General features: G+C 40.1%; 1 protein-coding gene across 3 annotated transcripts in view; it reads right to left on the reverse strand.

Moving 5' to 3' along the window:
- Nucleotides 1–25,164, reverse strand: part of cep290 (centrosomal protein 290) — a 48,300-nt gene that overhangs the window by 22,025 nt on the left and 1,111 nt on the right. For 2 of the 3 annotated variants that reach the window (XM_072386424.1, XM_072386423.1), the window contains 28 exons: nucleotides 24,919–24,988; nucleotides 24,788–24,834; nucleotides 24,081–24,215; nucleotides 23,593–23,646; nucleotides 19,682–19,828; nucleotides 19,341–19,523; nucleotides 19,015–19,104; nucleotides 17,506–17,628; nucleotides 15,299–15,422; nucleotides 13,996–14,168; nucleotides 13,461–13,623; nucleotides 13,237–13,337; nucleotides 13,075–13,141; nucleotides 11,334–11,455; nucleotides 9,564–9,639; nucleotides 9,209–9,342; nucleotides 7,940–8,098; nucleotides 6,544–6,693; nucleotides 6,306–6,421; nucleotides 6,120–6,222; nucleotides 5,289–5,519; nucleotides 3,695–3,868; nucleotides 3,469–3,580; nucleotides 2,539–2,744; nucleotides 2,097–2,248; nucleotides 1,026–1,137; nucleotides 273–728; nucleotides 8–172 (listed from right to left, as the gene is read on the reverse strand). In XM_072386424.1, the coding sequence (XP_072242525.1) occupies nucleotides 8–172; nucleotides 273–728; nucleotides 1,026–1,137; nucleotides 2,097–2,248; nucleotides 2,539–2,744; nucleotides 3,469–3,580; nucleotides 3,695–3,868; nucleotides 5,289–5,519; nucleotides 6,120–6,222; nucleotides 6,306–6,421; nucleotides 6,544–6,693; nucleotides 7,940–8,098; nucleotides 9,209–9,342; nucleotides 9,564–9,639; nucleotides 11,334–11,455; nucleotides 13,075–13,141; nucleotides 13,237–13,337; nucleotides 13,461–13,623; nucleotides 13,996–14,168; nucleotides 15,299–15,422; nucleotides 17,506–17,628; nucleotides 19,015–19,104; nucleotides 19,341–19,523; nucleotides 19,682–19,828; nucleotides 23,593–23,646; nucleotides 24,081–24,215; nucleotides 24,788–24,834; nucleotides 24,919–24,988 (3,945 nt within the window). The remainder of the gene's footprint in view (nucleotides 1–7; nucleotides 173–272; nucleotides 729–1,025; nucleotides 1,138–2,096; nucleotides 2,249–2,538; nucleotides 2,745–3,468; nucleotides 3,581–3,694; nucleotides 3,869–5,288; nucleotides 5,520–6,119; nucleotides 6,223–6,305; nucleotides 6,422–6,543; nucleotides 6,694–7,939; nucleotides 8,099–9,208; nucleotides 9,343–9,563; nucleotides 9,640–11,333; nucleotides 11,456–13,074; nucleotides 13,142–13,236; nucleotides 13,338–13,460; nucleotides 13,624–13,995; nucleotides 14,169–15,298; nucleotides 15,423–17,505; nucleotides 17,629–19,014; nucleotides 19,105–19,340; nucleotides 19,524–19,681; nucleotides 19,829–23,592; nucleotides 23,647–24,080; nucleotides 24,216–24,787; nucleotides 24,835–24,918; nucleotides 24,989–25,164) is intronic. The other variant, XM_072386422.1, reaches the window with a different exon arrangement.

Below are 25,164 nucleotides of genomic sequence, written 5' to 3' on the forward strand. Positions count from 1 at the left end.
CTCTCACATTGTTTAGCTGCACAATGTCCTCCTCCAGTGAGCAGATCGTTCGGTCTTGTTCTTCCACGAGATTCTTCAGGTATCTGATCTCCTCCCTTTGGACAACCAGCTCCCTGCCCTTCCTCAGCTCCTGTAGGCGAGCCTCCTCCATCCTCTTGTGCCACTCGGTTACCTGTTTCACATTATACACAGTTTAGTGGTCTACAGAGGAAATACGACAGAAACTAACGAATAATTGTGGCAAGATACCAATGGCGTGTTTTGCCACTGACCTTCTGGGCCCCTTTCACATCCTTCAGTGTTGAGATGAGCTCCTCCAGTCCTCGAAGCCTCAGCTCCAGCTCCTCAGCTCTTCCCTCCGCCCTACGCCTCTCCTCCTCTGCCTTTCTCCTCTCCTCCTGGGCTTTTGCTCGGTCCTCCTGGAGTCTCACCATCATCACAGAGAACTTCTCCTGCTGGGGAAGCGGCAACGCTCCAGCAAACTGCCTGCGCAAAGACTGGATGGTCTGTCGGAGGTGCATGGAGCGAATTCTGCCCTCCTGGCGGGCGAGAAACAGACTGCGCTCGCTGGCATCCAGCCGCTGCTCTGCACGCAGCTTGTAGGCCTCCAGCTGCTGGATGTGAGAGGAGGCGGCCTCCAGTTTACCCATGGCTTCCGACTCACTGAGCTGAAGAGCTACGATGTGCTGGTGGAGCTTTGCAATGAGAGCCTTCTCATCTGACTGTGACTGAGAAAAACACTCAGCGTGAAGACACTGTCCCCTGATGTTTGACTGAGTGCTACAAAACATCCTTTTTACCTCTTTAGTACTGAGTGAACTATCATTCAACTGTAAGAAGCTTTCACCATAATTTTTGTAAACAGACCACATGTAAATTTGACTTTGTTTTTCTTTATCATGTAAGCGTTAAACATGATTTACCGTCGTTGACATCAGGTTATCATGTGTAACAGACAAGAACAGCAGTAAAGTATCCGATTCTGCAAGTTTTGACAAGGAAAAAAAATGCAGTTGGTAATCTACCTGGTAATCCAGTATTTGTCTCCTTAAAGCGTCTATTTCTTTATGTTTGGACTTCTGTCTGGCCTGTAGAGCAGATACCTGTGTCATGGCCACATCAGACACCTCTTGAAGCCTGCACACAAGTGGAAGCAAAGGAAAGCGTGCGCACTATTTTACATAGCAGCAGAGAGTCGTGTGATAGAGAAAGTAAACCCACTCAACCCCCATTTTTTTTCTGAACTGAGACAGAACATATAAATCATCTGGTCCTTGAAATGAGGTAAAAACAACCTCAGATGAACAACACGTGACACGTCTAACATTGCACAGTCTGACCTTTGGATGAACTTGCAAGGACAACCACTCCTGGGAAGATTGTCTTGAAAGTTTTCCACTTGTGGATAATCTTTCCAGAAAAAACAAACTGCCAAAATGTCTGCTTTTATAGCAGTGCTCACACCTGCTGATGAGTGCATTTGATTAGCAATACCTGGTTGCTACATACCCTCTTAATTCCTATGACAGTAGTACTGGTGGACTTTTCCACACACCTTTGGTGTATTTTTTATTAAACAAAGAAATAAATATGTATGTTGTTCATTTGAGGTTGTATTTGTTTATTGTGTCCTGATACATAAAATCTGGTAATCGCATGGTGTTCATTTCTTACACGACCGCAAGTCTAATGAGTTTTGATGTGCTAAGACTTCAACAGATTTGAACATTTACAGGTAAAAACAAAAATCTGTGGGAAGGCTGGTTCAACCAATCCTAACGTATTTCTAATAGCACTCCTTTAGTTCCATGAATTATTACTGTAAAAACGTAATTTCTTCAAAAAGACAAATGATTCCAAAAAATACATTATAGGTGATTTCCACCCCCGTTAAATTTTCCAGCTTCTCCCATTGCAACTGCAATCATGACAAGCTTATTTTTCTTATGACTTCAAAAACATTTTGGCTTTCAAAACCTATTCCCAAAGTAATGGCATGATTGCAAATGCAGTTTTCAACACAACCGTAAATCTCAGGATGAGAGCATAAACCATCAATCTGATGCTCGGACACTATCAACACCATCAAAACGTACTTAGAAACTTCAATGCGGAGCTCAGCCTCTGCCTTCTCCAGCTCTGCAATCCTGGCTCTGTCGGCGTTGCTCGCAGCTTTGCTGATGCTGTCCGCCAGCTCGTCTCTTAGCTCCCGCTCAACTTTTTGCGCCTCTGCATTCATCTTGGCCAACTGAAGATAAACAAAATAATAGAACTTATTGATAAGAGCCATTAAAGAAACACTTGTCAGACAAATATGTCTGAGCTGTATTGAAGTTTTCAGCACTCTGCAATCACACAGGCTCTGTAGAGTGTGAAAAAAACCCATCTGTTCTCATATAATACAAATAAATTAGATAAGTATCTGCCAGCTGAACCAAATCACCTGAAGCTATTTGAGCTGTTTATTTGAACTCTGTGATGTTGTTACCCAACTCTTAACTGCCTGACAGAAAAAGACTGTTTTCCTTGGTCTCTTACTTCTGCAAATTTGGACTCCAGCTCGATGTTGCGCTCCTCCACCTGTTTCAGGGAGTTCCTTGTGTGTTCATACATTTTGTGGGCGTGCTCAGCTCTCTGCCTCTCATTCAACTCCTTCATCTCTAAAGTAGTGATCCGTCTTGCAGCAGATAGCATCTCATTGCTGACTGTCGTCTTGTCTGCCTTATCTATGCCAGTTTCTCCACCTGGGGGTAACAAAAAAAAGAAGAAAAAGAACATGTCATGGTTGGCATCAATAAACTTGGATTTACTGTTACTTTAAGTTTGAGCCAAAATTATTACAAGATCATCTAATCTGTATCAGATGTGACTGAGGTTCTGTGGAGCAGTGATTGCTCCTCTTGGGAGCAAGGCGCAGATTCTTTTTGTTGCAGTTTTTGCCAAAATTCATAAAGTTATGAAGACACTCAACATCCTCTTTGTAGGGACATGGTTGTCATAGCCATGTTAGCCACATCTCAAAGGCAATGAGCAACCATAATGAAGCTAAATGTACTCAAGCTGTGTGATAAACATCTATTCTATAACAACAGTGCAAACATGCAGAGCAGAACAATAGATTAAAGCTCAGGAAGAGAGTCTACAATACAACATATGTAAACACTGTCATTTCTGAGCCAGTGGGAAGCCTGGGCTGTTACCCTGTGGCATTATGAGATCCTTGCAAATGTTTTGTTGGTAACAATGATGTCCTGACAAAGCTGCTTGTACATGACTAAGCTTTTCCTTATATGGCCCTGAATCTATGTCCAAAATATCGTTTGGCAAGACCTGACTGAAATGTTTTGTAATATAGTATAGTATAGTAACAGTATTAGCAGCAATGTTCATTCCATATTCAAAATGAACAAAAACACCACGTTTCTTCGGAGATCAAAATAACCACAAGGAGCACGATCCTGTACGTACCAACTAAGCTGGTGTTCTCCCACACTTGCTCTAACGTAATCAGTTTCTCCTTTGTGATCTCAAGTTCTTTATTCAGGCCAGAGATTTGTTCTTGAAGAGACTCGTTTTCGCTCTGAGAGACAGGACAAAAACATTGTTTTAAAAAAGATGAGGGAGTCATTTAATAATACTGGTTATATGTACATGTCGGAAGAGTACTGAAAATGCAATTAATGTGTTTTAAAACCTCCAAATGTTCAAGGTGGGTGGTCCTCTGTATGAGGCGGCTGTCCCGCTGTAGTATGTCTCGATATCTGACTGTCAGCTCTGTGTACTGCTTATTAGCTCTCTCCAGGTCTGATGAGGGAACACTATCATCCAAGGCCTTCTGCAGCGCTGCCATCTTATATGCAGCCATTTCCTGAAAAAGAAACAAAAGACAAACACCATGTGGTGTGATAAGATAACTGACCTTTTTGGTGTTTGTTTGCTCACTACATTAGTTAAAGTCTCACAGTATCTCACAAAAAACTGTGAATTAAGACTATGGATATAGGGAGTTTCATATTGGAAAGGATCACATGCTACTGTTGTTCAATGGACTAGAAGAAGTAAATCAAAACGGTAATGGAGAGAGAAAAGGGACCCTCGGGGACAGTTTTGCTCTGTCTGGCTGAAAAACCAACTTATTTACAAGCTGGTGCTGAAATCAGATCCACTGCAGACTCCAATCATCATTATTACTAGTTATAAAACGTCAAAGAAACCTTCATTTATTGTTAATTTCATTGATTTGTAAGCAGTGGGTTTTATTAGTCACTATATTGATAAAAATGATTTGCTATGATCTTGGAAAATGTTTGATGTGTTTATGTCTATCACCTGGACTTTCAGAGGTTTGTCTCAGACAAATGTTGAAGGCTACATACAGCAGAGCGCCTCAGAGCAAGGAAGGTCCTCACAACATTTATTTGTGAAGGTTTGGCCTTTGAATCCTTGGTCATAAATGTTTCTATGTAGTGCTGCGTCACACTAGATATTTCCTTATATCTATCAAGGTGAATATATAGTAGGATTAACAGATTTTCTGCTAATAAACCATCAAAACCAAAAGGTTGAGAAATACTTTTGAATTTTAGAGTTTAAATTCCATGAAGATGAATGTAACATTAGTTTTAGACCTGTGGGATGTGTTCATCTGCAAGTCTGCGTCATGACTTTAGATGGACGCCAAAGAGGAAAAAACAACAACATTTGTGGGAACACAGTCGCAGCATTTATCAGGACCAAAAACAGCAATGCAAAGAGGAGGCCGGTGCACTGTAAAAAGATGTTGGGGAGATGATATTATAGATGGCACCGTGAAAACCTGCGAATATCCGAAAACACTGGCTGAAAAGATGACTCAAAGTCTCCAGAAGCTTTGCTGAAAAGAGTCTCTGAAGAGGAATGTGTCTCCTCTCTTGAATCAAACAGAACACCTACAGTACTTTGGAGAGAAAGCTCGAACAACACAATCGTCCAGGAGAGAGCGAGTGAAAAAATGTGTGGCACAACCAGAAAAAAACTGCATCTCACTTCTGAAAGTTGGTTTCTTGCTCTGACCTCCTGCAGTGGAACACCTTCACTGAGAGTTTAATCAATTTTTCTGACGCAATACAAATGGAAATTATTGGACATGTAATTGATATTTCACAGGCTCATACTGACTTTACTGACTCTAGTGGAAATCCCTCAAGGAAAAACAGCTGCAGCTTTTATCTAATGCACAACATTTGATAGAACAGGATGATTCTATCAGAAAATATTACTTTTCAACCCTGAAAATATGTTGCGGCTACCTTGAACCTCTGCAGGTAACCCATCCTCTGGATGACAGAAGCCTGCATGTGGCTGCTTTCGTCCTTCAGCTTGCTGTTTTCCTTGCGGAGGTGTTCCTCCTGCTCCAGCAGGGCGGTGTAGCGCCGCGTCAGTTTCTTCTCATTAACCTTCAGGACTGTGAGCTTGCGAAATGCTTCGCTCAGCTGTCTCCTGATTTCCTCTGGGTCTTTCTGAAGAGTGTCCAGCAGGTCCTGAGAGGAAAATGGGTAAGTTCAAATCAAACCGCAACCGCCTTCGCAAAATATATATCTCGTTTTTGCTGACTTATTCACTTGTTTTCTGTTCTCATTCATTCAAATGTGGGGCTGGACCTGTTACACATGTTGGAATCTGTGCCGTCCAAGATTCTTACTGGTTTTGCACAACATTTCGAGTCTGTTTCTATTATGTGTTTCACATTTAATGAGTAAAAGGATGGGTGTTCGGGTGAGATTTGCCTGTGATCCATCTAGTACAATGCTGTAGGTCCTTAATACTGAAACTAATCAAAAGTCACGCGTGTGTGTGTATATATCTTTGTGTGTGTGTGTGTGGTGGAGAAAATGAGAGCCACCATAGGGTAACAACACAATAATGCAGTGCATCTTGCAGCCTTTAAAGTCAAAGTTAAATTTATTTGTATAGCACATTTCATGTATAAAACAATTCAAAGTGCTTTACATAAAATAAAAGCATTGCCGCAGGGAGCAGAAAAAGCATTAAAAATATGTAAAAGAATATAAATAGAAAGAAATAAAATAATTAAAATGAATTAAAACAAGCAACTACTACCGTTTATTTATCAAACTTACTTTTAGCTGCTGGATTTTAACATCGTCCACCTGCTTTTGCTCCTCCAACTTGTTCTTCATCTCTGTGAACGTCTCCTTCTCCTTTTGCCAGGCTGCCTTCTCGCTAAAAAACAAAACAAAAAATATATAGTTTTCACAGATTTTGTATGGGAAGTTATGCTGTAACTCACTTTCCTGTTAACCCACCTTAGATATTCTTTATAGAGAAGTCCCTGTTGGTGGCTGATGACGGCAAACTTCTCTTTATATTCTTCCAGTGTTCCTACGAGCCTCTTGCTTTTTTCCTCCTTGTTTTTGAGCTCCTAAATAACAGCCATATTGTACAATCTTTTTTTCTTTTCTTTTTTCTGTTTTTTTGCTAAGTTGACAAGCATTTGATTTACAGTTATTTCAGGCGGGGTCTTCAGAGAACAGTGACACTGACCTGAAGCAGTCGAACAGCGTACTCATTCAGGGAACTGATGACCTCAGTGCTGCTGGGGCCCAGGCCCTCAGGGAGGGTCAGAGGTCGGGGGGTGACTCCACGGCTGCCTAACTTTCTAAGCAGTTCCAATTCACCTTCCAGCTGGATCACCTGACAGGAATAGGTGATAAAGAAATGCCAAACATAGCCTGTTGTCAAGCCTTTTGTAATATGATCTCGACAAACATTATCTGTACAAAAACACATTACTTTGTTTGCCTCAAAAGGACAGTCAGTCACTCATGGAGGGAAGCCTTTTATGGTCAAGTCAGGACATCAAATTTTCACACTAGGCTCTGTCACATATGTATTTATGGGAGTTTCCCTTTCAGAGCAAGAGTATTCAAAAGAACCAGCAATTCACTGCCATTTGCTTAATTTTTTACTGGGAAAAAAAAAAACAACCCACGCCTTAAATTCTTGCTCTCGAGATGGCCGTGACAGCTGATGCCACAGGACACACAGTTGTTGTGCAACATCAAAGGAAGGAAAGAGTGTGTGATGAAGGAGATTCTTCGTTTGTGTAAATTTATTTGGAATGCCCAGAGGAAGACGTCATCAGAATACGAAGCCACTAACTAAAGCAAAGCGAAGAAACTCGACAGAAAAATAACAATGCAACCAAAATATTCGCAGCTCTTCAAGTGCTGTTGTTCGTTTAACTTACGACAGTTAGTTTTACTTTAAGGATGCATCATAACTTTTGTCGCCGGGATGTCATCATACACATGCTTTTTCTCTGAGTGCAGAGGAATACAGTTACCACCTGGCAGGTTTATATTCACAGGTACCTCAGGAGTGGACAGCAGGCGGTGGTGAAAGCTGGCTGTTGTGGAAGTTCAACAAGTTTTCCTTCTTAGTGTTGTTTTGCAACATGAATGTGTGCCATCAAAGCCTGAACCACGAAAAACAAAACTATCATCAAAAAAATCTAGCATCGAATGTAGGTAAAGTGAACGCTGAAGATGTGGGAGACTCGTGGAGGAGATTATTATTTGACCTGAACAGGTACTGACACAGCCCAGGTCAGGCATGCCACTGTTGTCATCTTCGTGCGGTCAGTTCTTTCTGCCCTAATTTTGTCTGATAGACAATTTCCATGTAAGAAATTAGTTCTGATGATCTGTACGAAGGACATTAGCAGATATGACCTATATAAGTTTGGCTTAAAAAAACAAACAAACTCTAAAAACTGCTCGACTTTAAAACAACTTGACAACTCATGCAGCTTTGCTTTCTTACCAAAAGTGGTGAGAGCAAAAAAGATGAGAAAAAAACTACTAATAAAATCTGTATATTAAAAGAAAACAATTACTGTCTGTCATTACTCTTTCCGTCCTGACACTTATGACAGTACCTTTTCTTTGGCTCTGACCAACTGACTGAAGGTGCTGGTTGCTTCTTCACGAGACAATTTCAGTTCCTGTCGCAGTTCTTTATTTCTCCCCACCAGCTGATGTATTTGAGACTTCAGATCAGACTCAGACGGCCCACCCATGCCAATGACATCTATAGCCTGTGACAAGAAGGGATGAGTAAAGATTAATGTGGTTAACACAAACATAAAAAGCAATGGATGATAAATTGAAGATGCAGTCTCTGAAACAGGACTGATGATTTAAAGTGTGACCTGCTTGTTTCGATTTGCATGTGGATGGTACCTGATACTTCTGAATGATTCCTTAAAGATCCGTCTATTGCTGAAAAGCCACAAAAGCTGCTTATCTGTCCCTGTTGTCTCATTCTATTGCATCACCATATACTGAGTAATGTAATCGAAAGGTTTGACCTCACTACATCTTTTTTCGCAGCTTGTTGCTTTTGTTGTGTAGTGAGTTGCCAAGTGACAGAAACAACTAAGAGGGACATCTGTTGTGTTCTCCACAGCAAATCACACAACTAGGTGGGAAAAAAGAGATTGTGCGAAACTTATTGTTTCAATGGGAATTTAAACATAGAGAGCAAAAACCTAATGTACTGCAAAGGAGGAGAAGACTTTTTAAAATCAGCCAATACCATTCATACCAATACTACAATCTAACCATTTCTGCAACAAGCTGACCTGCACTTGCTAACAACTTTTCTTCTTTCTTGTTGACATCGAGACTTTGCTCAAGGCGCGTTATTTCACTATGGGGCTCTACTGTTTCAACCATGAAAAGGTCCGATCATTTTGCTGTGAACATTTGTCGTTATTTGTACAGCCTCGAAGGGGCTGAGGTGCTTATTTGTATTTAATATGGAATGTATAATATAATTTGATTTGACAATCAAATGAAAATAATTTTGACATCAACATGTGGCATGTAGATCAAACTGAACACTTAGCCCAATTCATGTAAAATACCATATAATATATCATTCACTTATTGCACAGCCTATACAATATATGATGAGGTCTGTTTGGGTTTGGACCTGAGCTGTTGATTTCAAAATCTGGAAAGGAATCAGGGAAAAAAAAAAGCCAAAGAAATTAAAGTAAAGAAGTAATCCTTCTCCATCCATCTGGCTGGATGAAAACATTTTTTTTAATCAAAATTTCTCAGTTACCATGCCAAAGAAGGAGAAGAAGAAGAAAAAAACACAAGTGTATCTCAATTGGCTTTAATGCAAGAGAAAAACTTACATTAGACGGCTTTTTCAGACTAGGAACAGAGACGGCATCATCGCATGCAGCAGCCTCGTGGTTAATCCTCTTAGCTTGAAGGATGTCTTTTAGTGCAGATTCCAGATCACTCTTTACCTTTGACAGTTCTTCCACTATGATTTAACACACAGGAGGGATGATAACAGGGAAGGAATGAGCTCTGAGATATTAGAATCTCACATAAAGTCTAAGACAAAAAAACAACATTACAATAAATCTATCTTTAAATACATCCCAGCTTGTAACTGGTAACAAACAACAAAAAATCAGTGGTTTATTGAAGTGACTAATAGTGTCAAAGCTGTCTTTCACTATGTGTGCAAATCAAACTTACATTTGACCTGAAACTCCGTCTTGTGAAGTTCCAGCTCTCTCTCTTTACTGCTCAGTTGTTTTTCTAGGTACTCATTCTGCAATGAAAAGTTCATGTCATGTGAAAGAGGTAAAAAAAAAAAAAAAATGGACTGGAACTCCTAACGTCTGGCTTAAATAAACAAGATTCCGATCATGAAAAATAGTTATTCATTCTCACAGATTTCCTGCCAGTTTGTTTAACTTGTTTGTTTCTCATTTGTTTTTCGTGTGTGCATGTGTTTGTAACCACTGACAGTATTTAATGAAGGAAAACATACTTTCACAATTATCTAATGGAAGAGTTTCCTTTCTTTCATAGGTCATTCCATGGTATCCAATTGGCATAAACAGGGAAACATAACATCAGCTGATTCACTCCAAAAAAAGTATCACAGAAATGTACTCCAACCAGAGGGGGAAGAATTGAGGAAATAATCATGAAATGTTTCGTCTCTTTTCTCCTTTTTGGCGGTGGTGATTGAATTAAAAAAAAAAAAACAAGTTTCAGTAACTATGTCCTCAAACATAATCAGGATTTTCACATATATCCTAAAAGGAAAGGGAAAAAAAGAGAACCCAAAGTATGTAAACCTCTGTGAGTGACACTCTTGTGTCTTGTGTAGCAACAACTTCAGCCCATTCCTCCGTACAAATGAGCCTCAACTTTGTGGTGTTGTCAGAATTCTCACACGAACAGCTTACCTCAGGTCCCACCAGAACATTTGTTCTGAATTAAAGTCGAGACTGTGACTTGGCCATTCCAAGTTGTAACTTTTATTTTCTTTGACAGGTCTCTTGCGAGAGTGATTTGTGTGCTTGGTATCATCGCTTTAACAGATGGATATCCCAACTTTTTTTTCCCCTTCAAGTTCACCGATACAATGCAGAAGCCATTGCTGCATCAATGACAGCTGTCCTAGCCCAGATGCAGTAGCAGCCCCAAATATGATACTACCACCACCATGTTTAACAAGTGGGGTCATCTGTGCTGTGACTTTTCCTTTCTACATAGATAAAGCTTCTATTTTAAACTTGAAAAACATAGTTTTGTTCTTATTTGTCAACAAAACATGGTTCCAGCAGCCCTCTTGTTTGAGCATAATCATATTACTATGAATTGGAGTAACTTTTTGGACTGTGTTGAACTTGTTTACTTACTCTTGAAACTGCCACAAGATGACTTTTAGACTTTTAGTGAATTGGCTCTATATAAACAAACTGAACTGAATTGAATCATACAAACTTCAAGCTTCGATCGGGCAACAATCTTATCCCTGGAGAGCAGCATCTTTTTCCTCAAAACTTCGTCATGCACGCTGATGTTCAGTGTTCTCCTGACAGAGGACTCATGAACCCCAACATCAGCCAGTTTGAGAGAGCTTGTAGCTGATTAGAATCTACTCTGGTTCCTTTGTGACATGACAGTCTGTTAGTTGCGGTTTCTATCTGTTTTTTGGAATCAAAACTCTGTGGAAATGGTTGTAACCAGACTGTGTTTGTTTCTTTTTAAGGCTCGTTTCCACTTCTTTTCAAAATCATTCTTTATCTCATGGTATTTACTTTATTTACTTACTAGCTTTGAGTATGGATTGTGCAACCAAGTCTGTTTCAAAGAGGGATTATTTGAAGATGAATGCATTGGAAACTAAAGCCTATCAGCTCTTAAATTAACATACAATTCTTGGTTCTACAAAGTGAGACTATTTTTTTTTTCTTCCTGAAGTTGAAATGCAAAAAGTGACATGATTACCTTGCGTCTGATCTCTTGGTCTGTGTAAACGCTGCTTTCTTTGAGAGGCACCTGTTCTTTCCTGCGTGGCCTTACATCTTCATCCAGCTCCAAGCTTGACTGTGGGATCCCTGCAGACACAGCTGATTCACAGCACAAATGTTATGTTAAGCCACATGACATCTGACCACTTTGAAGAAGGAAAGAAATCTCTCAAAGATTTCAAATAAGCAATAAAACGGGGTGATAATAATCACTTAACCCAAATGTGATACATTTGACGAGCTGTTTAGATTTTTATGTTTAGTTAGTTAGTTTCAAGCAGCACTGTCAAGTGTCTAGTTACAAGTTTTGAGGTCTATTGCAACTTAATCAGCCAAATGGGTGTAGAATAATAATTTTAGAGATGCACCATCTCTGATTAGTCGGATGACAATTTAACCTGTAAGTCTTATCTCTGAACACTATCCTCTCACTTTCCTGTTCATCAAAGTATACAAAACTTTAAAACACTTTTAACACAAACTGGGTCTGTGCTAAAGAAAGAAAAAAAATGAAAGATAAAAAAAAAAGACAACCATGTAGAAACACAAAACACAGCTAGAACACTTGTTCCACAGTGACTGACAACCAACCAGTTACGCACAGTACAAGTGGGTAACACTTGCCTTATTATTGTCCAAACCATTTTAATGACCATCAAAAGATGTTCAGTGCCATATGCTAAACTATTCAGTGTTCAAGTTTTCATCATAGGTTTTCATCCCTCAATGACCAGGCAAAGCAACCACTTCATTCTCAAAGTTGTTCAAACAACTAAAGGTCTGATCGAGTGGATGGATCTGATGAATAAAATTGGTTACTTCTAAAAAAAAAAGATGATTCTGTGTTGGATTATGTAACAGTGAGCTCTGCGTTGCATTCTGGTGCCTCTGTCCTTATGTTTATGCATTTAGCAGACGCTTTTATCCAAAGCGACTTAAAAATGAGGATATAACAGTACAGATAACATCAAATCTAACAGTAAGTTACATAGAAGGAAACCACTAGTCAGACTCTGTCAGAGGTGACAGGGGTGACAGTGTAGAGATAGAGTGCAGGCATAGAAGGAAGTACAGAAAGAGAAAGTGCAGTAGAGGGGGTAGGGAAGTACAGGGTTCTTCATTATAGTTGAGTAACCGAGTAACTGAGTAATTAAGATTCTACATTAAGTCATCCTACAACAGGTTTTGAGGATCGGGTCATGCTCAGGTGGTCCCTTAAAGTCTGTCTAATGCTGTTAAAAAAAAACATTTAAAAAAAGACATTCTTGGCCCTGCTGTGCAGTATGACTATGAAGAATTTTTCTAAAAAAAAAAAAGGTTTTTAAGTCATTTAAGTCATAAGTCATTTTCAGGCAGAAAAAGTCAGAAAATGAAGCAGGGCAGTGTTTTTCTGCAGAGGTGAAGTGAACTATGTAAAGCCACACCAAAGCACTGAATCAGATAAATGAAACAGTATCTCCTGATTGTTTCACAGCTTTTAAGTACTGAGCACAAATACCCTTTGCACAGCCATGTGGGAAAGCGTCTCATGACCACATTTTAGGTGACCAAAGTTGAACTGCAGCTTACTTCTGTGTTGTGTGGACAGAATCGAACCATACAGGTTTGATACTATCTGCAAACAGTGACATCCCGGAATAAACCAATGACTTTGCCAAAAGTATAGTAGTAATATTCACAGAATGTTTGGGTGCTACCCAAGCCATGATTTCAGTCACCTCTTGCCTTCGCCATGCGTCTGACTTGTTTCTTTAGTTCAAGTCGCTCCTCTTCTAGTCGTTCAATCTAGAGAGAAATTAAAAATAACAGCAGTAAGTTCAAAGTAAGCCAATTCAGTGATTGTGAAAACTACAGCTGTAACCTTGGTGATCTCATTTTACCTCTTTAGCCAGAATTTGGTTTTCTGCTTTGTACTGACGTTGCCTGAGATCTTTGGCACGCCTGAATTCAGTCAGATCCACTTCCTGCTTTGGTTCCAAACCTGGTCAAGACCAAAATATACAACAGTATTTGATCAAATTTCACTCCTCCTGATCACTCAGTGCTCTCTCAATAGACTCTCTCAATGAACAATTAGAACAATTATGTGTTTAAGAATTCTGACCCAGTTTTTCTCGGAAATCCTCGTTTTCATCCATGAGGTCGTTGATTCTCAGCTCAAGCTGGTTGATCTCTTTAGTCATGGCCTCTGCCTCACGATCTCTCACTTTAATTTGATTTTTACACTCTTTGATCTCCGTAATGGCCACTTCCAGACCATAGATGCCCTGCAGCAGAGAAATAGGACTGTGATTACTCATCCATCAAAAAGCACTCGTTTTGTCTCACTTTCTTTATTTCCTTGTTTATTTTTCCTCATTCGCTTTATGGGGATGTCAGGATACAATTAGCTATGGTGAAAAAACAAACAAACACATGCTTGTAGACCCAAAAAGCGTGTTGATCACACCACAGTCACATAGCCACTGAAACATCCCTATTAAAAGTAAGAAGAGATGGCAGAGAGACAAAAAAAAATAAAAAATTCTCAGGCCTCAACTTTTGGAAATTAAGGGTCAAATCATTTTATTTTGATGAAAACAAGTCTTGGAAGTCAAAGTCAAAAACAAAGGAGAAAGAGAGAGTTATTGTAGACTTACAGACTCGTACTGGCTCAAGCGGTTTGAGGCCTCAATGATTGCTTTGTCTTTCTCCTCAGCGTGAGCTTCTGCTAGTTTTACCGCCTGCTCTGCTTCCATTGCTCTGGTCTCTGCAGCCCTCAGCTTCGACGTCAGCTCCTCTACCTTCTTCTGCTGTGCAGTCGATGGAAGAGCTTAAACAAATAAAAAGAAACGCTAGTAATTACTTAGAAATGCTGGCAAAAGAAGCCCTCCACTGCTCAGAGAATCTAATTATTTATAATGTCATCAAATCAAGGTCATCTGTGTTTATCAGACATAACGTTTGTTAAAAAACTTCCAACTTACTCATAAGCTTTTATTTAGCAAAAGGATGAACTGAACTTCCCTTGACTCCTGGTAAATTACGATCTAGGATCAAACTTATGCCCTTAAAGTTACTAATGGCGGCGTTACATTTGTTCACCTGTTAGCAGACGAAAAAATTGAATTATTACCTTATTGAAAAGTATTTCCACTTAATAAAACTGATGTATTTTCAAACAGTTGCCTACTCTACATGTGCATCCTACAGGAAGAAAAATATAAATTATCATCATTTGGATTCTGTCAACCAAGCAGTTTGACTCCAATATTCTACCCTGTCAGTTGCGTTTTGCGCTCTACATATTTCAGGGGAAACATCTGGCTCTTTGATATCTTAAAGCCTTACAGCTGACAGCAGCTATTGGTAACGACTAAACCAATCAGTGCAGCGAGGCTACACCAAAGTCATGAACCCTTAAACCAAAACAGTGGCTTGTCATTTTGATTTATTCAATTCACATCTCATTTTCCATGGAAAAACACAGATTCTTTTTTTTAGAAAGACTTGAACAATCCCTGATAAGACTGCCCTCCATTGGAAATCTTATTTGTTCTCAGCTCTCTATTCTTGTGCATAAATTAAAAAATTGATTTCTGATTTTTATTTTATTTTTTTTGCACCTCTTCCCTGTTTAGGGCTACAACCAGTGTTTATTTTTTCTACCAGTAACCTGTTCAGTTCATTTAATTCTCATTTAAGTCATACAACGTGATTTCTCTCAGGATGATTTCTGAGAGTACGTCTTTGATTAACCATCACTTTACACACTGATTTGACTTTTTGTCTAAACTTCCTGTGACGTTCAAAAGACTTTTTTCCATCAGAACTAAAAAAAGTCTAAAAGGTCTACTGAGGGAAGAATGGTGAATGAAAGGTAAAGATACAATGACTGAAAACCACTTTACACACATAAATTATCACTGATAGGAAGGTGATCAGTTAATGTCCACCACCCACCTCTATCTCTGTTTGTGGATGTTTTAAGCTCCTCAATGAGCCGGGCGTGCTTCTCCATCTCTCCTGTATACTGCTCCACCTGCTCACTCAGCATCTTGATTTGATTATCTCGTTCCTGGACGGCCTTTGGGGCATTCAACAACATTTCAAATGAATGAGAATTTATGGCTGACACCAATCGCAGCTGTTGCACACTTAATTATAAGCACTTTCAACAGCATGGAAATTTATGAAATGAAAACAAGGAGAGGCTAAGGATAAGAGGCACATGACAAATTAAACTTACGCCACAGAGCTCATAAATGACCTGTCCAAGAGCAGCGATAGAGATGGAAGGGAGGACAGGTTGATGAGAAATAACAAGGCAAAATGAAAAAGCCAGAAGAAGAAAGATCACATTTAAACAGATAGATGGAAAAACATGGAAGTTAGGAAATCTCTGCTTCAAGAGATAAAAATAAAGTCACCCATACACAAGACTTTCCACAATGCTATATACACATACTCCATATTACTATATACACATACCACCTGTGCAACAAGTCCAGTCGTGAAATTTCCTCGCTGCTAAATATTCCAGTCAACTGTCAGTGGTATTATAACAAAGTCAACGCGATTAGGAATGACAGCAACTCAGCCACAAAGTGGTAAATGACAGAGTGGTGTCCGTGGATGCTGAGGCACAGAGGTCGCCAACTTTCTGCAGACTCATCGCTACAGACTCCCAAACTTCACGTGGCCTTCAGATTAGCTCAAGAACAGTGCGTAGAGCTTCATGGGATGGGTTTCCATGGCCATGCAGACCTGACCCGATTTCAACCCGACAGAACACCTTTGGGATGAATTAGAGCAGATACTGCAAGCCAGGCCTTTTCGTCCAACGTCAGTGTCTGACCTCACAAATGCACTTCTGGAAGAATGGTCAAAAATTCCCATAAACACACCCCTAAACCTTGTGAAAAGCTTGCCCAGAAGAGTTGAAGCTGTTATATCTGGAAGCTGATATATCTGGAAAGGGTCATATTAAACCCTATGGATTAAGAATGGGATGTCACTTAAGTTCATATGCCTGTAAAGGCAGATGAGCGAATACTTTTGGCAATATAGTGTATGTGATGTAGTTTTCATGGTGTACTTGTACTTTTCTGTCAACAGTCGCAAACTCTAGTTCTCTGTAACAGAAGTTGGTGTGCTCCTTGTATCCACACCTCCACCCCCGCCCCAAGGTCAGTTGCTGTGCAAAACGTTTGGTGTCTGGTCATTGTTGCGTAAGAAGGTTCCTAACTGAGAGAAATGACCAAGAAGTATCTGAGCAGCAGCCATATTAAGAGCTGGTTGAATTTTCTAAAACCTAAAGTTTTTTCCTTTAGCAAAGGAAACACATAACAACCATTTAAGTAAGAAAGAAGATAATTCCATTCTAAAATTCCTTGAGGCCACAACTTTTATAAAATAAGCAGCCTGTGACAGCTTTCTCTCTGTTAGTTAGAGATGTTATTTCCTTTTTAACTAACCAACCTACATAATAAAGTATTGTTTAACATATATATAAATAATTAAAGAAATGTGCTATGGCCTCTGCATTACATGTAATAAGCTTGCATTAGACATATCTAAAGCCCTTCTTAATCTGTAGTTTCAGTGCTGCAGACCCGCATCACGGCTCTGTCTGAGAAGTTGGATTTTCTCTGCAGTGTGAGTCAAGTAAACGAGCTCAGGAGAAGTTGATAGGAGGCGACTCTTTGTACCCTTTATGTTGGTGCACGGGCTTAACCTGTGAGGTCGTGGATAAAAGCCATGTCTGGTAAAGTTTGCAGGGACTTTATCATTCCTGCTGCCAGGGCACATTGCTAATTTTTGCCTTGTGTTCCAATAAAATTTTGCATATATAGAATTATTTTTTTCTTAACTGTGTCAGTCTGGATTTAGTCATGTTTCCAAAGTCAGTGAGTAAAAATTTGAATTGACAATACTGACCAAAGTCGTAGAGATTCTAATAATTTAGCAGTCCTACTAAACTGTCTCTATAAATGTTTCTCTCTTGACCTTTTCTGTCTGATAATACAACTCGATAACAGGCAGACAAAAGCACAACAATGACAACACACTCACACCCTCTCAGTGCACCACAATAGCAGTAGAAGAAAGGTGAGAAAAACTACAAATAAAATGCAAAGGTTTTGTTTTTTTGCCATTCTGGGACAGACCTGCTGCAGGGCAATAATGTTGCTCTTGTCCAAGTCTAGCTGGGCTGAGCGCAGCTTTTCCCTCAGGTCGCGAATCATCTGCTGGTACACCAAAATTTCATCATCCTTCCCAGACAGCACCCTCTGGGTGAGGAAAAGATCACGTTACCTCTGGAGAGCAGTTCGACTGTTGTATATGGTCATCATATGAAAGCGTTTAAAACAGAGAAATCCCATTTTAAGCAGAGCAGAAATTAATTAGGGAGCTAAATAATGCATGTCTTTTGGAAGAAGTATCCCTCTTTGTTGTGCTAAACGGGGGTGATGTGATGTGCACAAACTTTGAAAAAGAGTAGGCATTTTCAAAAAAATACTTCAGATCAGGCATCCGGCCATCAAACTCATCTGCACACTTATACCAATCAGATGAAGCTAATACACCAGCATGAATGGGAGCTGCCATGTTTACTGTTGTCGCTCCTACAACCACTCTGTAGCTACTGGTGTTGGAAGCCAACCGGTGTGAACGTTTGTGGAGTTTGGAGCCTGGCAAGATGGATTCTCTCATGACTGAGATCTTGCAACTCTCACAACAATGGACATTTTGTAGAATTTCTATGCTACTTCTTCAGCTTAAGCACAGGACAAGAAGAACCATCTATGACATATCAGTGCAGTGACTGGTCCACACAACTGGCCTTTACGAGACGAGTTTCCATCAACCTTTCTAATGCACATTTTAAAGTAGTGCTTTAGGAACGTCGATGGAAATTGTGAATTTAACAAAAACAAAATAGCTACACTAACTCAAGTTGGGTTTTGCCTCTTTTAAAAAAAAACTAAACGTGCTGCATTGGGGCAGATAAAAATGCCAAACACGAATTAGTTGTGAAACATGGAACATGTTACTCACATTTATGATCATATAAGTAATCAGCTGTTTAAGCCCATTTTGAAAGAATTTCAGAAGTTCTTTTTACCTACATGGTCAAGGCGACTAGCCCTATCAATGTTTTCCTCTAAGATTTGTTTCCATTCAAAGAATTTTTCTCTGTAGCAAAGTCAGAACTAACTGATGCAGGCTAATTAAAAGAAAAACTAAGTCAGTTGATGGAAACGAGCCTGATACATAATCTCTATGAAGCAATATGTGTAAAACTTTGCCTAAAATTCTTTTTGCACTGGTTGGAGATATTCAGCCTGTATTTGATGTATGAAAAACAATGTAATTTCATCTCATCTAGCAACTGCAGCTCAGCCACTGCGCTCGAGTGGGAAGATAAACAAATGCAAACAAAAATAGAGCCTTTGAAGTTACGTGATCATCAGGGGAGCTCCCTTGTCTCCATCTACCCAACAGGACTTCTCAGAGCTGTGTAATCTGAAACTTTCCAAGTTGTTAATTTTTCTAGCTTTCCTTGTGCAAACATTTTTAAATAACACTACAATAAGCTCTGGTTTGGAAATGTCTTCTGCTGCTTTGTTGGACCTTTTGATTAACTCTTGGTGTCGCTAACTTTAACCACCCACCTTCCACTCGTCCACTTTGGCATTGACTGCAACCATAATGGGGTCATCCTCTTCAGTCATGCTCTGAATCTTGTCTGTTAACTCTCTGACCTGCACATTGAACAGACACATGTTGGTCTGTTTCAGTACCATGCACAAGATACATTACATTATGAAGAAAAAAAAACAAAACAGATTCAATGACAGATTATGGTATAACCTTGCAGAGAAATTATGATTGACGTCGTCAGATAACTCACATCAACATAAAAGCACATTTCACAAACCACCTACAGGTTTAAGATAGATACAGGCTAAGAAAGGAGTTTGTCGAGAGCTGTTTTTACTTGAAGCTTTGCATGATCCCTCTCTTTTCTGAGCTGGTCCATAATTAAGTCAGTCTGCTGCACAACGATCTTCATCTTGTTGTATTCATCTGTCATCTTCTCCATCTCTTTCACAGACTCCTCCAGACTTTTCTGCATCTGCTCATTCTGTGTCTTCAGGTGTGTGTTTTCATCCTCGGCTCGCTGATGGACACAAAAAATATATTCTAATATAGATTTGTGAACAGTTACCTACCAACACTTACAAATACTGCAAATCAGTGGTACAGGCAATGGAACTGTTAAAAGCCATAAAAAGAAGTTAAACATTTTTTATTGAAAACAGCGCTAATTCCAAGAACCTGAAGGTCGTCCAGGCATTGGTAAAGCTGGCGGTTGGCCACATTGAGCTTCCTCTGAGTCTCAGTGTTCTCGTCTCTGGATGGGAACGGCTCTCTCTGGTCCAGCTCCGTGCGATAGAATTCCACATCCTGCTGGAGCTGCTCATTCTGATGCGACACAGGAAGGATTAAATTCAGGAAAAGAATTAATTTCAGGAGGAATAGCAGGATGGAATTTCCTGTGTGATGAACAAATGTTAAAACATTGGTTTGTTTTAGGAAGCTGCTCAGAGCGTTTCAGTCTGCTGTAGCCTTTTGTCTGGGATCAAGATGTCACCATACATTTTCAACCGCAAATTCTGACAGATTCAACAGACAGATTGAATTGCTGCCTTTGTTTTTTTATGACTTGGATCACATATCTTTCACTTGTATGTGTTTACCCTCAGTGCTCTTGGGTCTAGAGTGTATTCAGAACCGGGTCAGTAAATACCACCACCACCTCCCAGGAGACAGGCCTGTAACTATGAAAACACGAAAGGATGGCATTACACTTTTTTTGGCCTGTGTTGGATCCAAGTTTCTGATACTCACATGTTTCTAAGATAATTAGATTCTAATATTTTTTCTTGGACCACAGATATCAGCCCCACTCACAAAGACGGAAAGTGATCTACTGGCTGTCTTGCAGACCAGTAAAATAAATCAATCGTCTGTGAGTTGTGGCTGTCAGTTTCACAGCCTACATGTGAAACAGTTAAAGTCTGTAAACATGTGTTTCTGTAAAGGAAAAGTGAGCTGCGTCCACCACCCACAGCAATACCAGCTATACTAATATACTACTGCTGTATTTTGATATGGGACTGAGTGCAGATTAAACACTTTTGTATTGTAGTAAAAAGCCAGATGTTAGTAGGTGTTTGTCTTTTTTGGTCAGTGTAAAAAGGGTTTCAGTCAGTCTCCTCTAGTCATCTTGAGAGCAGAAGACAACACTCTACCTGGATTGTTAGGCATGAACACAGGAGAGCTCAGCTAAAGTGGACAAAGGACAATTTACAGGTGTCTTTCCAGATACTGAAGGACAGCTAGGGTTTATATCAGCGAACTGTGAAATCTGCTAAAACAAAGTATTCTTCTGCTATTAATGCCTCTAACTGTCCCAATCCTTGTGTCTTGTTTAAAAACGTAAACTCTTTCCTCAATGCCCCAAAATCAGCCAGCCTGAGGGGCTCAACGGAAGTGTGTGAACTTCTTGAACTTCTTCTCTACTAAGATTACCAGCCTCAGGGCCCACTTTAATCATCCTTTTATGAACACCTAAATCTCTTTCACATGCTCTGCTGTTTTTGACCAGTTTGAGCTTATCAGTCTGTCCTTGTTGGTCACATGAAGCCTGTTGGGTCTCCCAATGATCCAATCCCATCATTTCACAAAAAAAAATCGTAATTGGAAATCAGGTTTTGAGAGAAGAAAATCTGGAGTTTATTTTTGGGCAAAATCAAAAACAGCCCTAGCTCTGGCCCCTCCTGTACACTGCTTCAACGTTGCCAGACCACTCCAGTTTATTATCCAGTATCATCCCCAGGTATTTGCAGATCTGAAAAGTCTCTATCTCTCCTACATCAATGCAGAGTGACTTGCATGGAGTTTTAGATTTCCTGAAGTCCACCATCAGCTCTTTGGTCTTGGTAGTGTTCAGGAGCAGACCGTTCTTTTTGGTCCAGCCATTGAAGGACTCAACAAAGTCCCTGTACTCCCTCTCCTGTCAACCGCGCACACATGCCACAACAGCCGTATCATCAGAATACTTCTGTATGTAGCAGGATTCTGAGTTGTACCTGAAGTCTGATGTGTACAGAGTGAAAAGAAAAGAAGCCAAAACAGTACCCTGTGGAGCCCCAGTACTGCAGAACTCCAGAAACACATCTCCCCATCCTGACATACTGTGGTCTGGCAGTCAGATAGTCTATAATCCACGATGTCAGGGAGAGGGTCACACCCATACCTCAAAGCTTGTCTTTCAGTTTGGGAGGCCATATGGTGTTGAAGGCACTGAAGAAGTCAAAGAACATGATTCTCAGATATGAACCAGGCACACCCAGATAAGAAATTGCCAGATGCAGCATGTACAGAATCGCGTCTTCCACTCCTATTTCTTTCTGGTAGGCAAACTGGAGGGGGTCAAGATCCCCAGCAACTTGCAATCTCATGCGATGAACAAGGAGTCTCTCCAAGGTCTTCATGATATGAGATGTCAAAGTCACCATTCTGTAGTCATTCAGCTCCACCGGTTGCCCTAATTTGTATTATTTATGAAACAAGAAGTTTTCCACAGCACTGGGACTTTTTTTTCATCTGAAGGCTCATATTGTAGAGCCTCTGAAGAGGGACTGCTAGTTGACCAGCACAGTCCCTCAGAAGCCATAGACTGACTCCATCTGGGCCTGTAGCCCTCCCTGACTGAAGTCTCCTGAGCTCAGCTCCAACCTCCTCTATAGTTAGAGACAGGGGGTTGTACACTCAGGTTGTAGCAGGGGGTGGTGACAGGAGAGATGTTGGTATTAATCAAAGAGATAGGGGTGGGAGTGCAACTGGACAGAGGAGGGCTAGTGGGGGGAGTTGCTGCAGAGGTGTAGGTGAAGCTGGGCTGAGGAGACCAGGTGGTGGAAGTAGCCACAGATATGGAGGCGCAGCTGAGCTCAGGATGCCACTGAAGCAGGAAAATGGATATTCTACAAATTCACTACTTGAGTGCATTTCAAATATTAAGGCATGGATGTCAATGAATTTTCTGCATTTTAACGATAATAAGACGTTTGGACCTAGTGATAGTGATACCTAGAGATACCTTCAGAGCTCATGTTGACCTGGGTTCGTTGAGCCAATATATGACACCGGTAGCAACAAACCTCAGTATAAGGCTGGACGGAAATCTCAAATTTGATGCACAGATTAGCTCGGTGGTCAAATCCAGCTCTTTTCAAATGAGACAACTGACTAAAGCCAAACCATTTCTTTCTCTGCATCCTTTTGAGATTTTAATCCATGCTTTTATCACGACTCGTTCAGGTTACTGCAATGCACTTTATGGGCTAAGTCAAACATAATTTGCTCGTCTACAGCTGGTTCTGAATGCTGTTGCTCGGCTTTTAACTGGTACAAAAAACTATGATCGCATTACTCCAGTTCTGGCATCACTTCACTGGCTTTCGGTTCATTTTAGAGCTGATTTTAAAACGTTTTTTCTTTTTAAATGTCTTCATGGCCTTGCCCCGCCGTATCTGTCTGCTCTACTTCAGCCGTACGCCCCTTCACATTCTCTCAGGCCAGCAGATCAGTTATTGTTAGTCGTCCCAAAAACAATTAAAAACTTAGAGGGGGACTGTTCATTCTTAGTCGCTGCCCCAAAACTGTGAAATGAGTTACCTTTCCACCTCGGGCAGGCCAACTCACTTACTTACTGTAAGTCTTCTCTTAAAACACATTTCTTTTCATTGGCTTTTAATTCACTCTGAGGTGTTGACTTTTACTGTGACTTTGTTTTTTATTGTTTTATGGTTCTCATGTTTCACTTTGTATTTTATATTTGAGTAGCGCTTTGGCTAACTGTGTTGTTTTCAAAGCGCTACACAAAGAAAGTTGGATCGGATCTTACTTACTTATATGATGAAAAGTGTGCTAAAAAATGTGTGTAGGCTCAAAGACACCTTTTATAGGGCTGTAAAAAAAAAACTAACAAACACTTGCTCTGAATAACTAAAATCTAAATTTACTTCACTACACTTCCTACATTTCTTACCTTCTTCTTAATTTCTTTCAACTATACAACGGAACAGAAACAGATCAAGGAGAGGATGAGCAAACAAAAGCAAAGGACATAAAACCAGACAAGTTTTAATGAAGTAAAGTCTGTTTTGCAAGCTGTTGCATACCTCTCTTTTGAGCTTTTTCACTTCATTCTCAGCCTCGTCCAGTCGCACAATAAACTAGGAAAACAAAGTGCAAAATTTACATGAATACAAGAAATCCACACTAAACACTTCTCTTATTTTGCACTTGGCCACAGCAGTGCTCTATTGTATTAACCTGAGAATTAATCAAAGGAAAGTCTCTGGAAGCTTAAAGCAAACAATGACTAATAGGATTAGTGTAACTACAGATTTTTAGTGAAAGAATTTAAATATGTAATACTCAGTGTTTTTTTATGGTATTTGAGGCATTATAGGCTGATTATATCGAATAAGACTAGTAAGCTGTTCAAAATAACCCATTGTTGTCTTTTTTAAAGGGGAAACAGCCTCAACAGCATGTGCTTTAAAAGACCCACGAAAACAAAATCAAAACAGTGTCTATAAACCAAGTATAAACCAAGGACTAAGTCCTGAACAATGTGAAGGCACTGAGGGTGGCATACTCATACCTCTTCATTGGCTTTCTTTTCCTTGCCCATTTCTTTCCTTAACTGGGTCAACTCCTTCTCCCTTTGCTCCAGCTGGGCCTCGAGCTGCCGAATCTCGTCTCTAAGAAAGCGGGTGTCTGGCCCAGTGCCGAGCTGCTGAGCCGTGTGGACCGGAAACAAGGCAACAAGAAAACTCAAAACAACCCCCACCAAGAAGCCTCTTAGTCTCTCACCACCTCTATCTGTTTACACGCCAAACATACGCGTACGCTGTCTTCAGGAAGCATTAATCCTATTTCTTTGCAAACTCAAATACTGGGAGTGAATATTTCCTATCATAAATAAACTCTAAAAACAAAATGAAAACAATGATCTAGTTGAAACTGAATTCAAATGCTGTAAGCATGCATGGAATTAGCTGTAATCTTCTTATGTGCTGTCACTACAACCGATCCCATTGTAGCCAGGGTTACACTCAGTGACTGGCTGAAAAATTTGGCACTGTTGCCGGAAGTAAATCGGCATGAAAAGTGATTTCAAGTCACATGTATGACTAATTTGTAACATTGGTCGCATTCATCCCTGTGACAAAAAAAAAAAGAAAGAAAATAACACCTCCACACTTCTATAAATAAGACATTAAATTCAACACACTGTGTGTAACTATGCACAGAGGCAGTGACTAGGCAGATAAAAAGATGCACCAAACAACTGCTCAAAAGCCTTACCTTGCTTTCTTGTTGCAGCCTGGACAGCTTTGCGAGGAGTTCTTTCTCTACATCACAGAGAGATTGAACAACAATGAAAACCTCCTTTTTCATACCAGAAATTGGTCTATAAACGTTATCGGCCTACTGACCAGTTTTGGCATGCTGTGTGCCAATGTTATCAATGAAGTTTTCAGCAAGAGTGACTTCCCGATCTTTAATCTAAATAGGCAGAGAAAGACAAGACTTACACCTCAAAAATGGCAAACTTATATCAGCAACCTCAGAGGCAGCATAACACTCTCATTATATGCGTGGATTACATGTATAATTTTCTTTCCTCTTGAAATACAGTGCGTTAGTGAGGCAGTTTACATTTGCATGTATCAGAGAGTAGA

The sequence above is a fragment of the Leuresthes tenuis genome, unplaced genomic scaffold (genome assembly GCF_036924035.1).
Source record: "Leuresthes tenuis unplaced genomic scaffold, fLeuTen1.0.hap1 SCAF_5, whole genome shotgun sequence".
Taxonomy (NCBI): Eukaryota; Metazoa; Chordata; class Actinopteri; order Atheriniformes; family Atherinopsidae; genus Leuresthes; species Leuresthes tenuis.